General features: G+C 43.8%; 1 protein-coding gene across 7 annotated transcripts in view; it reads left to right on the plus strand.

Moving 5' to 3' along the window:
• The window catches only part of DYNC1I1 (dynein cytoplasmic 1 intermediate chain 1), a 268,510-nt gene that overhangs the window by 61,274 nt on the left and 191,599 nt on the right, over positions 1-15,637 (plus strand). For all 7 annotated transcript variants that reach the window (XM_075062359.1, XM_075062360.1, XM_075062357.1 and 4 more), the window contains one exon: positions 5,173-5,288. In XM_075062359.1, coding sequence (XP_074918460.1) covers positions 5,173-5,288 — 116 coding nt within the window. The remainder of the gene's footprint in view (positions 1-5,172; positions 5,289-15,637) is intronic.

Raw genomic sequence — 15,637 nt, forward strand, 5'->3', positions numbered from 1 at the left:
ATTTTCCAGCCCTGATGTTTCAGAAGCTAATCTTCTAAATAAGAATTTACATAGTACTATCTTTGTGAGTCTACAGCAGGGGTGGGCAAACTTTTTGGCCCAAGGGCCACATCGGGTTTGCAAAACTGTATGAAGGGCCAGGTAAGGAAGGCTGTGCCTCCCCGAACAGCCTGGCCCCTGCTCCCTATCTGGCTCCTCCCATTTCCTGCCACCTGACTGCCCCCCTCAGACCCTCCAACCCATCCAACCCCCCCGCTCCTGGTCCCCTGAACCCCCAGGAATCCCTGCCCCTAACCAGCCCTGGAACCCCACCCCCATCCAACCCCCCTGTTCCCAGTCCCCTGACTGCTCTGACCCCTATCCACACCCCGCCCCTTGACAGCCCCCCTGGGACCCCATGCCTAGCCAACCCCCCTTGTTCCCCATTCCCTGGCCCCTATCCACACACCCGCCCCCTGACAGGCCCCCCCCCCGGGACTGCCATGCTTATCCAATCCCCTCATCCCCCGACCGCCCCCCAGAACCTCTGCCCCATCCAGCCGCCTCCTGCTCCCTGTCCCCTGACTGCCCCCCGGGATCATCCACCCCTTATCCAACCCGCCCAGCCCTGGCCCCCTTACCATGCTGCTCAGAGCAGCATGTCTGGCAACTGCACCACCTGGCTGGAGCCAGACACGCTGCCACTATGCTCGGCAGGAGCGCGCAACCCTGCCACCCAGAGTGCTGCCAACGCGACGGTATGGCTGTGGGGAAGGGGAGACAGCGAGGGAGGGGCCAGGGGCTAGCCTCCCTGGCTGGGAGCTTAAGGACTGGGCAGGATGGTCCCGCGGGCCGGATGTGGCCCATGGGCCATAGTTTGCCCACCTCTGGTCTACAGGTAGATATTTCTAGTGCTTATGCTGCTACTCATATTTTTCACATTGACTGCAGATTGAAATTGACAAGATTCTGGTAAATTTCACAGCTGCTATTCAGAATCCAGTTGGTCATAATACAAATGATAAAGACTATGCCAGTTTCACTTTGCTTGATGCTTGGCAAAGCTATGAGCAGTAATCTAGTCAGGCAATGGCATATTCATAGCGGGAGAAGAAGAAGAAAAAAATATCAGAAAAGCAGCAGTGTAGCAGACATCCTCCCACTGCCGTGCACTACAGACAGAAGTGCTGGGTAGGGTTCATCAATGTTACTCTTCCACACCAGGACTGTTAGGCAGCTTTTGTCTTCCTCCTTTTCAGTGGCCAATTGTGATGGGCAGTTTTGGCTTCAGATGTAGCCAACTCCTACAGTACTACCTGGACAATGATACAAAAAATGGAATTTTCAAAGTGTATTCACATACAGAATCCTGATAGAAATCCTGGCATCCCTTCCCAGCAATGTGGGTTGAACGGTGAGCATCCCCACGAATCAAAGTCACCCAAGTTTTCTTTCTTTTAGAAGGAAAAAGCAAGAAGCAGGGGCATATATGGCACATATATGGATAAGCACCATGACAGCCAGGTGCTTTCTCTCATGCATGCACTGTCAGTGCAAAGAAAGGAATGAAGGATGACCAGGAGAGGGAATTCATAGCAAGGCTGGGTGTACCACAGGCACGTTCTCCAATGCGTGATGAGTTCTGTCCATTTCTCAATAGCAGCCATTCTTCAGAAGGACAATTTTACTAGGAGAAACAGGACTTCCTCTGATGGTACAGAAATTTGAAAAAGGAACGATGCACAATAAATTCTGTAGATTGCATACAAATTGTTCATATGGCTAAAATGCCTGTAGTGGATTTGTATCTCTTCTGGTTTCTCGGACATGGGGATATTTTTTCATGTAAAAGACTAGAGATTTAGCTGCTCAGTCCCTAGTGACATTCCATGACTAAGACCCTATGAACAGCTTTGAAAATGTATCCTTTAAAGATTCTGCAAATCCAAAAACACTCAGCAGACTGTAGACTCAAAGGGTTTAAGAGCATCTAAAAAGAAAGATGCATGTGAGTGGAAAGGTGACAGGGCTGATGGCAGATGTGTGTGCAGCCTTCCACGAAGCTTGTGTTCTGGAATAGAACATTTTTCTTATAGCTGTGGAGCTCAGGTCCTGAATGGAGGTAATGAATTTGTGATCAAGGGCTAGACCAGTTTTTGGCTATACAAGCACCCTTTGTTGGCTGATTCATGGAACCAAAAGATGTGCTATGAGGCTACACACTTTCATAGAATCATAGAATATTACGATTAGAAGAGACCTCAGGAGGTCATCTAGTCAAATCCCCTGCTCAAAGGAGGACCAACACCAACTGAATCATCCCAGCCAGGGCTTTGACAAACCGAGCCTTAAAAGCCTCTAAGGATGGAGATTCCACTACCTCTCTAGGTATTCCAGTGCTTCACCACCGTCCTAGTGAAGTAGAATTTCCTAATATCAAACCTAGACTCCCCCACTGCGACTTGAGACCATTGTTTCTTGTTCTGTCATCTATCACCACTGAGAACAGCCTATCTCCTTTCTCTTTGGAACCCCCCTTCAGATAATTGAAGGCTGCTATCAAATCCCCCCTCACTCTTCTCTTCTACAGACTAAATAACCCCAGTTCCCTCAGCCTCTCCTTGTAAGTCATGTGCCCCAGCCCCCTAATCAGTTTCGTTGCCCTCCGCTGGACTCTCTCCAATTTGTCCACATCCCTTCTGTAGTGAGGGGACCAAAAGTGACCAATACTCCAGGTGTGGCCTCACCAGGACCGCATAGAGGGGAATAGTTACTTCCCTCGATCTGCTGGCAATGCTCCTATTAATACAGCCCAATATGCCATTGGCCTTCTTGGCAACAAGGGCACACTGCTGACTCATATCCAGCTTCTCATCCACTCTAATCCCCATGTCCTTTTCTGCAGAACTGCTGCTTACCCAGTCGGTTCCCAGCCTGTAGCTGTGCATGGGATTCTTCCTTCCTAAGTACAGAACTCTGCACTTGTCCTTGTTGAACCTCATCAGATTTCTTTTGGCCCAATCCTCCAATTTGTCTAGGTCACTCAATCTTTAGTCTTTCAGATGAAAAAAGACCATCTGATATAACAGATGATTATCAGTGTGAGATACTAGTGAGCTATGGATCTGTAAACAATGCCTAAATTAAACATGTTTGAGATTAGAAATGTAATATGTTCTTTCAGTGAAGTTCTCTGAAACGGACTTTAACTCATGTGCAGGCTATCAGTCTGCAAAGCAGTTGACCAAGTCTCAAGTCAGACTTTCACTCCCACAAAGAGTTATTGAGCAAACTGATATAGTATTTTCTTTAGTATTGAATGGGATTCTATATAGGTAACACACAGACTTACTATTTTAGAAGCATAAATTAGTATGGCACCAATACTCAATTGAGACCACAATAAAGAAGTTATATGAGTGAAGACATCTTTGGGATTTCAGTAAAGAATTCCTAGGCCTAGATAGGAGGTGACTACATAGGAGAAGTCTATTAAATCACATAAACAATGTAGATTTGAAATCAGTGATGGTAGGAAAAGGAAGAGTACATGACATTTAACTTTCATTTTTAAAGTCTGAATCCTCACCACATTTAGTCAAAGTTGTTACAGATAAGCAGCACGAGAGTGAACTTTTGGTAGGTGTTACAGATCCCCATAACGTATCTCAGGGAGCAGAAGTTTCTAGGTTTCATGTGGTTTTAAAAAATGAATGGCTTTTCTTCACATCAGCAGAGGCACATCCTTGAAAACTGGCATCAGGCAGGCTCATTACTTCTCTAGTGAAAATGAATCACAAGCTGTAACGGCTGCTATTGCTCTAGTGGATTGTTACTTTACATGACTGATTCCTACTGGTTACCTAGTGACTGTAATTGTATTTAGTATGGTAACACTCGGTGAGTCAGAAAAAAATAATATAGCGGATGCGGCAGTAGCTGGAGAGCAAACTAGCTGTCAGCCATATGATACTAGATTACTTTTGGGAGTCTTATTTCCTTTCATATATCACCTTTTGTGAGGAACAATCCTTAAACACAGACGTATATTCTGACAGTCCTGGAGGGGGGATATACAAACTGTATTTGAACCAGTTTTCCAAACTGAGATTTTATTACAGGGTTTATACTCAAGTTTATACAGAGCTATGAATTTACCTCCCTGCCTTCCCAGAGACGTGCGCACACACTTCCCAAAGGTTGATCTAGAGACAACCAAATTTGAAATTTCTTTAGTCAAATTATTAGTCGCAAATTAATTCATCTGAGGGATGTTGGAATTTTTTGCCCAATACACTATTAACAGATAAATATTACTTTATTATCTCTACAGAAAATTGAATAATATTCGGAAACAATTTGACAGTTTTTCTCTTCATCGGTCACTGAATACATTCCATTTGACTAAACATTTTCATTGTTTGACTAGCTGTCTCTATTATTTCAATAGCCAGAAACTGTACTGCTTGGTTTTCTTGCATATTTCCATGCAATTTATTTATAGTTAGGGAAACAGAGGGAAAGCAAGACAATTCATGTCTCTATGCCAGCTCTGTGTTCCTGGTGACTCCCCCACCCTTTTGCAGTACAACGCCAGTAAAGCTATGTTGGCAGGATTCCCATAGCCATCCAATTCTCTGGGAACCCTCCTTTAAGAAGGATACTCATCAGGAGGGCAATAATCAGTCTTTATTCTGTTTCTCCCCAGCTCCATATAGGTGATGGACAGATACACTTTCCCCTTCAGTTCTGTTGGCTCCTTTCCAAGCCTGTTCCCATCACTATGTGGATCACAGCACCTATAAGTGTGTAGAGGGTATCCATCCATCCTCTGTGCACAGATCTGCTGAATACATGAACAGGCCCTATGAACACAATATCTCTTGCCCTTCCTATTACATTTCCTCCCCACAACATGAACTCTACCCCAAAAAAGCCGGAAATATGTAGCGCACAGTTTATTAACTTTAATTCTATTTTGGCTAGTAGTTCTCAGGTTAATTTCCTTCAGTGCAAAGTCAGTGTGTTTTATTAGATGCTTCCCAATAAACTAACCATACTTAATTTATTAGTTTTCATTTTAGCAGACACTAAAACATGGTCATCCTGTCTGTGAAAGCTCACTGTGGCATTTTAATGTAACAGTGCTGTATACTTACTTGACTAACCTTCTGATCTCACATTAAATCTTAGACGCAGACTGCACAAGCTAGGTGTGTCAAAGATTACCCAGGTTGATTTCTTACCGCGGGAAGTGGTGTCCTACTCCAAGGAGACACAGACACCTCTTGCTACACATCAGTCTGAAGGTAAAATAGTTCCTATTTCCAAATTTGTCAAGAATATTTTGTTGCATGGATAAAAATAATATAAGCTGGTTTGTTTGAGGTTTTTTTTAAATGAGGGAGAATTGTGATGTTTCTATTTACCACACATTTCCTGTTTGTGTGATAACGGGTTGTCATTGAGAGTAATTATAATAATGAGTTTAAATACAGGTGGAATTAAAGTACAGCAGCCCTACAACAAGGAGTGTTCTAACTGTGGTATCATGAGGGCATATTTTCAAAGAAATCATTATGTATCTAGTTAAGAGATTGCTTCATGCTGTTTTCTTGCTTTCTCAAGGACGTGTATTAATTCCTAAGGTTCTGCAAAGAGGTAATATTTGAATGTTACTCTCATATAATGGCCTATTGTGATGATGTCTTCTCTAATGGATGGTCCCAGCAAGATTAGAATGGGATCTGTTCAAGGAATGGGGTCTTCTCACTTTTGGTGTTGACAGTCCTGGGTTCTATCCCTGCTGACAATCCTAATGTCTGTATACATAGAGTTGCTGTTATGTTAAGTTTTGTCATCAGTTAAAATATAACATGAATACTTGGCATTCTAGTACTGATCTGACCATTAGCTTAGGTTACTTAATACATATATTTGCCTTCATTGTGCTGTGCTGGTGTCCTAGGCTTAGTTTGACTTCTACATTTGGCGGGAAGAGGACAGCTCCAATCAGGCCAACGGGGCCACATGTGGGGAGGCAAGTTCTGTGCCTGCCCAAGGCTTGCAGGTTGGAGGAGTAAGGCTGCCTGTGGTCCCCCAAAATTATGCCCATGGCTGGTGTATATTGATTTGAATGTAATTGCATACCAGTTAAACAACAGCCTGGTGCAATATGCACCTTTTGCTTAAATATTGTATTTGTCATTTGTCACCCTGTACAGAAAAGGTAGAGGAAAACTAAAGTATAATACACTAAGCACACCCCTAGAACGGTCATCATAAGAATTAGAGCCATATCTGAGGCACATGTTATAATTAGGGCATATGAATGAACAGAAAATGTTCAAAGGATGACTGGGTGCTATACTACAGAAAATAATGTTGACCCTCCCAACTAGGGTAAGAATGACATACTTTGGCCCTACCAAATTCACGGCCATGAAAAATGTGTCACAGACTGTGAAATCTGTTCTTTTGTGTGCTTTTACCCTATACTATACAGATTTCATGGAGAGCAGCATTTCTCAAATTGAGGGTCCTGACCCAAAAAGGAGTTTCAGAGAGGTCACAAGGTTATTTTAGGGGGTCATGGTATTGCCACCCTTACTTCTGCACTGACTTCAGAGCTGGGCAACCGGAGAGTGGTGGCTCTTGGCTGGGTGCCCACCTCTGAAGGCAGCAACACAGAAATAAGGGTGGGAATACCATACCATCCTTACTTCAGCACTGCTGCTGGTAGCGACTTTGCCTTTAGAGTAGGGCTCCTAGCCAGCAGTGGCTGCTCTCCAGCTGCTCAGCTCTGAAGGCAGCTGCTGCAAGCAGCAGCACAGAAGTATGGTCAGCGGCAGCTCCAGGCACCAGCGCTCCAAGCGGGGGAGCACTCTGATACTAAAAAGATATCACCTGATTTTAAAAGAAATAATGACATTATTCTTCCATATCTAAAAACAGATTACCTTTCCTTTTAAGAGCAGGTAATTCTCTTTGTTTGAGGGGAATAATATATTATTTTTCTCACCCACTCTTTTATTTCGGAGGATGTGTGTATGTATTCTTTCCACCTTTTGAGCACAAGAACCTAATTCTCTTGCTTTGTTTAGGTCAGAGTAAGCATCCACCCTTTCTTTTATTTCCTTCCCAGAAATGGATGCCTTCAAAAAATTTAGATCCTGGGTTTGGAGTCTAAGAAAGACAGGGTTCCCTCCTCCTTATTAAGTCATAATTGGACTTGAATTTTGGTCTTTAAACATATTCAGAGATATCTTACCTTCACGTCCTACATTTCCATGAAAAGCATTTTAGGCTTGATTCAGGTCTGAGTAATGCCAGCTTTTATCTTAGGGAGCTTCTGATGGTGAGACTGCTCCTTAGAGAAGAGATTGCAAGCAGTAGAGAAAGAAACTTAAATTGTTCCACTAGGACAAACTGCACTGGATCATCCATATTCTCATAAGTAACATTCCAAAGTAGCCTTCACCAATGACTGCATCCCCGGAAGTAATTCAGAGCTTGCCCTCACCTGGTGGCACACAAGGAGAAGGCATCAGTGCCTGATCTCTGCCAGGGATGAATCTCCTGCTAAAGTGCAGCTGTTCCCAGTGGTGCAGGCATCTGCATGTCTGCACTACCTTTGGGTACGTCCAGACTACCCGCCGTATCGGGTAGCAATCGATTTATTGGGGATTGATATATCACGATTGATATATCGCGAGCGGCGGTAGCGGAGTTGACGAGGGAGCTGCAGACATCGATCCCATGCCGTGAGGACAGGAGGTAAGTCAGAATAAGATACTTTGACTTCAGCTACAGTATACCCATAGCTGAAGTTGCGTTTCTTACATCGACACCCCCCCAGTGTAGACCAGGCTTTTGATGGGGGTGTATGCGTATGTGTGTGTGTGAATGGAGCACCGTCAACACTATAGCACAGACAGAAGTATCTGCCCTTTCTAGTGTTTTGTTCTCTCTTTCTTTTAACCAGAAGTAAATTCTACAAGTTATATTTATTCCTTTTCTATTATGCTAGTGGAAACTACTCTCTCATGGGAGATGTTAAGCTTGTGCAATTTTTCAGGCTTGATAGGCTACTTATAATAGGTACCTGCAGGACCGGCGCCAGAGTTTCTGGCGCCCTAGGCGCTGGGCCATTTCGCCGCCCCGTGCGCGGGTCTCGCGGCTCTGGTGGAGCTGCCGCAGGCATGCCTGGCGGGCAGGTCCACCGGAGCCACAGGACCAGCAGACCGTCCACAGAAATGCCTGCGGCAGGTCCACCGGAGCCGCGGGACCAGTAGACCCTCCGCGGGTACGACTGTGGCAGCTCCACCGGAGGCGCCTGCCGCCCCCCCCATAAAGCTGGCGCCCTAGGCGACTGCCTAAGTCGCCTAAATGAAAGCGCCGGCCCTGGATACCTGGATCTGAAGACTGTTACTGAAAAATAAGCTCCTTAAATAGGGAAGGGAAATTTGAACTTTTGGCACAAGAGATTTTCTGATATTCACCTGATATCTTCTTGTATAAAAACAAGGTATTATTCTCTTGCTATAAACAGAATGACCTATTCCTAAATTATAAAGATTGTGCCAAACTCAGCCAAGGAGTCCAACTCTTTTGATTTCAGTGGAGTTGCACTGAGGATGCTTTGGTCTCAATCTAGATATTGTAATGTATTCCTAATGTTAATATGGGCTATTTAGGAAAGAGAAAGGAATAACCATGGCATTCAGTTTTGAAGTGGACCAAATAAAGTGGCAAACCTACTGTGGAGGCTCACAGGTGGGGAAGGTATTTTGTATTTCCGAGCTGATGTAATTTTCCAAAGTAATGTTACTGAAAGTAATAGGTTTTTTACAAATGAATCAGGGGCCTACCCCATGTCCAGGATTGCCAACTTCAGAAGTTAAAAAAATCATGAGTCAGGCCCCAAAAATCATGAGGTTGGCCTAAAAATACTAAGATTTTTTAAAAAATAGTTCCTTAAGAGTTATTTTTGACTTCTGGTTTTGATCCTTTAGGGGGCATGTTTTAAAGCTTTTCTCTGTAATTATGAGGGCTCAAAATGTACTCTTTTTTTAATGGTAGCAGGGATTCTGGCATATTCACATGATTTCAAGATCTAGGGCTTGAAGAAAAACACCTCATATGCTAAGACTCCTCATAAAAATGGTGACACCTGGTATACTGTTTGTCTGTGATACGAAGTGTATGTAACAGACATGTCAAGACCCACAAAAACGCTTGGGGAAGGTGGAACAAATGAGTCTGAAGGACATGGAGCTGATCAACAAAAGACAAAAAAGGTAGAGATTACACTACTGAAAGAGTCAAAATAAGAAAATAAAGAATGAATGTTGAAAATGCAAAACATATTTGGGAAAGAATCACTACATAGAGCACGTAAATTAAAGAGAAACAAAGCTTATAACAACAACTCTGCTGTTTTGCTTATAGGAATAGGGCATTATTATTATTAACACTGATGGTGTCACTAATTTTGTTCTAATTATGCAACAGACTGTTTTTATATTGCCTGTTATTTGATTCAAATGGGTATAAAAATCTGTTTGTCTTTTCTCCCTAAACCAAACCATACCAGAATCAAACTGCAGCATCTCAGATGCTGCCAATAAAAGGTCTACATTTTACAATAAACGTCTATATTTCCCCACTCTTCAACCCTAAATCAGCACCTTTTGTTTCTAGCTGGGATGAACAGCTTCCTCCCAAAGCCATTGAGGCACTTTGTAGGGCAGCTGAAACACTGCTGGAAAAATGCCAGAGTTTTGGGGACTAAGGTCAAGCACAAATGCAGACTTTGCCTTTTGTATCAGCATGAGATGCTGTTGCTATTTCACCCAGCCAAAAACATTCAAATTCAAATCCCCTTTGTTTAATCAAATCAACAAAGATTATTTTTGTACCAGACTGTACTAGACTTGATGAGACTTAAAAAAAAAAACTGTAATAAAAGATTTTGTAGAAATTGAATGTCACGATTGTATCCCCATCCCTAGATATTCCACGTTATTTTTAATTATTCATAAAATATATTTTAAAAGCATATGAACAGCACCCTCTAGTGGTATAATGATAAACTGATACTTGATCTGTAATAATGTATTCTCCTTTTCAGAAAAAATGGTTGCTTGGTGCAGTTATTTTGAAACATGTAGAAAAGATTGAGAGCACTGCTCTACAGTGAGAACTTTTATTTAACTAGAAATATTCTTCATCAGAACTTATCATGCAGAATAATAAGAATAAAGCCCCAGAAACCATGTTCCTAAATGTGATATGGAAAAGGGGAATATAATTACATGGAACATTGGTTTATAGAGAAGAGACCATCAGCTACTACCTTAAAGTTGGACCACATTAAAAAATAGGTTGTCAATGCTGTTTCAATAACCCAGAGTTTCTCAGAGTTTCAGGGACAATTTATTTTTGCCTCTGTTAAAGCCACCTTCATAAACTAGATTACCAATGACAGTCGGTCTATTGATAATTATCATCACTACAGCAAAGGTTGTATTAAGTGAAAGCAAGTTATTAACTATCATGAATTTTTAGCCTGTATTTATGTAGAAAAGTTGTTGTTCTGTTAGTAGATATTTCTGTGGTTAAGAGTTAGGAAAATGACCTAGCTTTGGAAAGTGTTGGCTGGCAGTTTTGGTGCACAGAATGGCATATTTGGCACTGAAGAAATGATTTCCTTTGGATGGCAAACTGAAGAAGTGTAGAAGCATAGGAGATGGGTGTGGTCTCTGGGTTTGGAGGGAAGAGGCTAAGGGAGTAAAACTCCCCTGAAAGTTATAGTTTCACCAATAAAACCTTGCTTCATTGGCAAACAGAAAAGGAAATGTTAGCCTGCTACATGCATTGTCTACCTGTGTGTTTATCAGTTATCATTGCAGTATCCTCTGGGTGTGAACGTGATGAAACTGGGGACTTCTGGAGGAAGGTTTTTCATAGGCTTACGATGATATTGAGCAGAGAGCTCTCTTGATTCTAAACTGTTTTCGATAGACGGATTGGAGAATTTATGAAGTATCAGTAAATCTCAGGAAATTGCCTGCTGAACGCTGGTTTAATAGACAGACTATTGGCCTGGATCATCCACTGTCACAGTAAAACCCACAGTAGGAAATCTGGAGGAGGGTAGCTCTGCAAGGATCTCTTCACAGAGTTCATTCCTGATTGTTCCATTGCGGGAGAACAGCAGGGGTGGTGAATGGTTTGACTCCCTCAGAAAAGGTTACAAGGACTGTCTGCAAAGCTAGCAGGAACCGGGGATGATCTGTTGAAGACCAAGGCTCTCTGCATGGAGGCCTTGTGCCTCCATAATCCCCCCTAGCTCTGGTGCCTCCCCACCCACAACAACAAGACATTATCCTCAACAGAAAAGAGAATACAGCCCTAGGCTATAGTATCTTTCCTAGTAATTCTCTGGAGGGCTGGATGGTGGACAACATGCATCCCTCACAGCTGCACCCATGACAGCCCCAGTCCATCTTGTCTCCACCTCCTCCTCCAAGGTAAATGGTAGGTACAATATATAGTATGGTTAATCTGACAGAACAGAGAGGCATGTCAGCTTAAATCTAATCTTGAGGCTTTGGCTTCCTTGAGGGTAGACTGTTGCACAGGGAACATTCCCTACATAACTAGGATACTCCTTCAAAGTTATTGCAGATGGAAACAGGAATGATCAAGGAATGTCAATCCATACCCTCCCTCCTGGCAGTTTCCACCTGATCCTAATGGATGATCCCTGTTCAGGGCTGCACAGGAAGCTGACCCCCTCCTCCACCAAAGAACTAGACCAGTCCGTCCTCGGGGGAGTAATCTTGTTTAGCCGCCACTTGCAGAGATCAATCTGCTCCTTTAGACAAAAGTTCCAGTTCAAAACATTAAACCAAATGAGATCCTGGGACACCTGGTGACAATTGGCGAAAACCAGAGCTCTGATGCTAATGATCTTGACCTCAGACTCCTTTAACTAGCCGTATGTCATTTGTGTATCCTGACATTTGAAACCTACAGTGATCCATGAATTTTGAGACAGGCCCACTAACACCTGTATGCAAATATAGTCCCAGCCTGGGTGCAAAACTAAAACTTCGTCTTAGTTCTTTTCTTGCATCATTGGGAAAGATCCTGGCCATTTTAACCAGGAATAACTGACATGTCAAACCCCATTGAAACAGCAGTCTGACTTCAGACTGGCTTGCTCCTAGCAGATTTCAAATCTTCATCTTATACATCTTTTTGTTCACATAAGAAAGGGATTGAGATGGGGGGGGGGTATAGAGAGCATCGATAGCCTGAAATTTCTCATGAATATGTATTATTTTTGTCAATACATTTGAGTTAAGAGTTTTGAGATGGATTTGGATCAACATTTCTTTAGGAAATAGGGATTTCAGGAATTGACAGCTGCTAGGTAGAGGAAGGTTGTGGGTTTATTCTCTCATGTTGTATATCTTCATTGTAAAATATTTATCCCATTAATAGTATTTAAATACTCTGTGTATTGACATGTATCGCAATTGCACACAGTGGTCACCATTTTAAAAAAACATTTAGACAAATTCTATGAATTCACCGAAGTTATACCCTATCTTATACAAAGGGGAAAATCACTTTACAGAGAACATTCCCTTCACAGTTAGGATACTGCTTGAAACTTATTGCGGATGGAAACAGCAAGGATCAAGGTCTACCAGTGCTTGCCCTTCCAGCAATTCCAACTTGATGCTGATGAATGATTCCTACTCAAGACTCCAAAGGAAGTTGACCCTCTCCACCTCAGATATCACAATTTAGTAGCCATTGGCAAACACTAGCTGTGTAATGGTGACCAGCATGTCTGTATTAAAAAATTTAAGGATAAGAAGAGATTGCTTTATAGAAGTAGGCATTTGTAATCCTCAGTGGCCTAATTAGTACTTTGTATCTATAATACATTGAAATAAGCCTGAAAGTAGATAGCAAACCCATGCCAGAATAAGTTAAATCCATAATATGGAGGGTCCATCATCTGTCAAATAGAAAAGACATAGGGCAGAAGTAGATGGGTGAAAGTAGATGTCCCGATTTTATAGGGACAGTCCTGATTTTTGGGTCTTTTTCTTATACAGGCTCCTATTACCCTCCAACCCCTGTCCCGATTTTTCACATTTACTGTCTGGTCACCATTAAAGAAAAACAATTTTCCCTGTTAGTGAATCTTCTAGACAAGATTAGGACAGGGGCTGTCAGATTCTGTGAAACTGGAAGTGACTGGATTGCTGATAACTTTTGTTCCTTCCTTCATATTCTTCATTTAAATTATTGTGGAAGTAGATGGTTAAATCCATCTATCAGCTATCGTTTAGCTATCCATGTTAAAAAGTTTTAGATTAGATTGCTAGATAGCCGGGTAAACATCATGGTATCCAAATACTAACACAATTACTGATCAGATATAGTTACACATTATAGTCTGGGAGTTGGAAGTTCTGGGTTCTATGTCTGCCTTTAGCTATGGATCTGCTGTCTGACCTGGGTCAAGTCACTCCACTTCCCTGCACCTTTGTTACTCCTCCCACCCTTTGTCTGTCTGTCTTATCAGTAATGCTAAGATTTTGTCATGGATACTATTAGTAAAAGGTCATGGGCAATAAAGAAAAATTAATGGAAGCCCATGACCTGTCCCTGACTTTTACTAACAGTATCCATGATAAAATGGGGAGGGGCTGGGCAGCTGCAGGGTGGCTGGGAGCTCCAGGCCACCCACCACCCATGGGGGTGCAGAGGTCCAGGATCCCCCTACCCCTGTGCAGCAGCAGGGAGCTGCAGGGTTCCCCTGTCCCTGCCCCAGTGGCTGGGAGCTGCGGGGATCCCTCTGCTGCCACCATGGTGGGGAGCTGCTGGGGATCCCCCCTGCCCATGGCATCTGTGAGCTGCAGGGTACCACCCCTGCCCAGGGAAACTTGGAGCTTGGGGGCCCTGCCTCAACCAACAGGGGTACCTCACAGCTCCCTGCTTCTGCAGGAGGTAGCGGGACTACTAGGGCTGAAGTCATGGATGTCTTTGGAAGTCATGGATTCTGTGGGGCCTTGAGACACAGTAGTAACACCAGTAATAAATAACAATGCCGCCAAAAAATTGGTGTAGACCAACAAGAATGAAGAATAAATAACCACGGATAGTCAAATATCCTCCTTCTTACCTGTGAGGTACCTCTGGAATTATTGTTATTGTTCCATCTTTTCTCCTCCTTCATCTCCTACCTTCTTCCCTTCCAGTGCTGTTTGTCATGGCTGTGGGAAAGTTAAGCTGAAGTAGTGAGTGTTACACTTTTCGCTGAAAGCTGTGCCATGGAGATCAATGTCTCCACAACTAATAATTGAAGGGAACAGCAGAGGAAAGGGATAGAAGTATGACTTGATTTTCTGTTTCTTTAATTGAATAATATTTTCTTACTTATCAGAAGACTTTATCGTACAGTTTTGATAACCAGTGTATCACATGAACTCAGCCAGTTCTTCATTTTGGTAAGTCCCGCCAATTATTGTATTGCGTAGTTCAGGGGTTCTCAACCATTTTCTCTCTGAGGACCCTCTCAACATGCTGTAAAAATTCCAGGGCACAGCGGCGGCAGGGGAGACTCAGGGCTCTGGGCCAGGGGTGGGAACCCTTGGGCATAGATGTTGTTTTACTTCTATTTGGGATGGAGAGGGCAAGGGCCAGCATGTGTCTTCAGCCAGCTCTGTACAGCAGGGTCCAGAGAGGGAGGGCCACCTTCATTCCCTGATTCACCTGAGCAGGCCACTCACCTGTCTGGGGCTCTGTGCCAGTGGCTGCTCCCTGAGGGCTCTGCCAGCCCCAGAGCCGTCTAGGCAGCTCTGACTGGCTGTGTGAGCAGAAGGGGCTGGGAGCTGAGGAGCGGCCGCAACCCCGGGTACCAGCTGCAGATGGGGGAATCCTATGGCTGCCCACTCCATGGTCCTAACAACCAGAGGAGCAGCTGCCCCACACTGCCTGGCTCTGGCTTCCCACCTACAACCTGGCCAGAGGGCTGGGCCTGAGAGGGACTGGGGGAGTGGAGAGTGTGAGGGGTGGAGCTGCCCCCAGGACTGTCCCACTCTGGGTAAAGCACTGCAGTTTGGGGGCAACACCCTTGTACTCCTTCAACTCTGCCCATGAGCTCAAGGTTTCTGCCTGCATTGGGGTTACAGCCCCTTTACTCACAGCTTCAGCTTGGGGAGAAGCTTGGGATTTCAGCCCCTCCACCCCCACTCCGAGCTTCAGCCCATGTGTGTGTGTGGGGAAACCTGGAACTGGGACTTCAGCCCCGTGCCACTCCCTGCTTCAGCCCCATGCGTGGGAGGGTGGGGGGCATGCCAGCCCTCTGAACATTGGATTTCAGAAAGCCCTGCAGACCTCCTGAAAGGGATCACGGTGCCCTGTTTGAGGACTGCTGGAGTAGTTGGTATTCTTGAATACACACATTTTATTTACACTGTGTTTAAGGTATATATGTTATAGGAAAGGTAGAAATAAGTCAGAATAGAAACCCTGGACCCACATAGACATCCAAAATGTATAGCATCAGCCCATCCCTAATTATTGATCTCAGCAGCACAATTATAGAATAGGACAATGAGGTGTTTTT

The sequence above is a fragment of the Chelonoidis abingdonii genome, chromosome 2 (genome assembly GCF_003597395.2).
Source record: "Chelonoidis abingdonii isolate Lonesome George chromosome 2, CheloAbing_2.0, whole genome shotgun sequence".
NCBI classification, from domain to species: domain Eukaryota; kingdom Metazoa; phylum Chordata; order Testudines; family Testudinidae; genus Chelonoidis; species Chelonoidis abingdonii.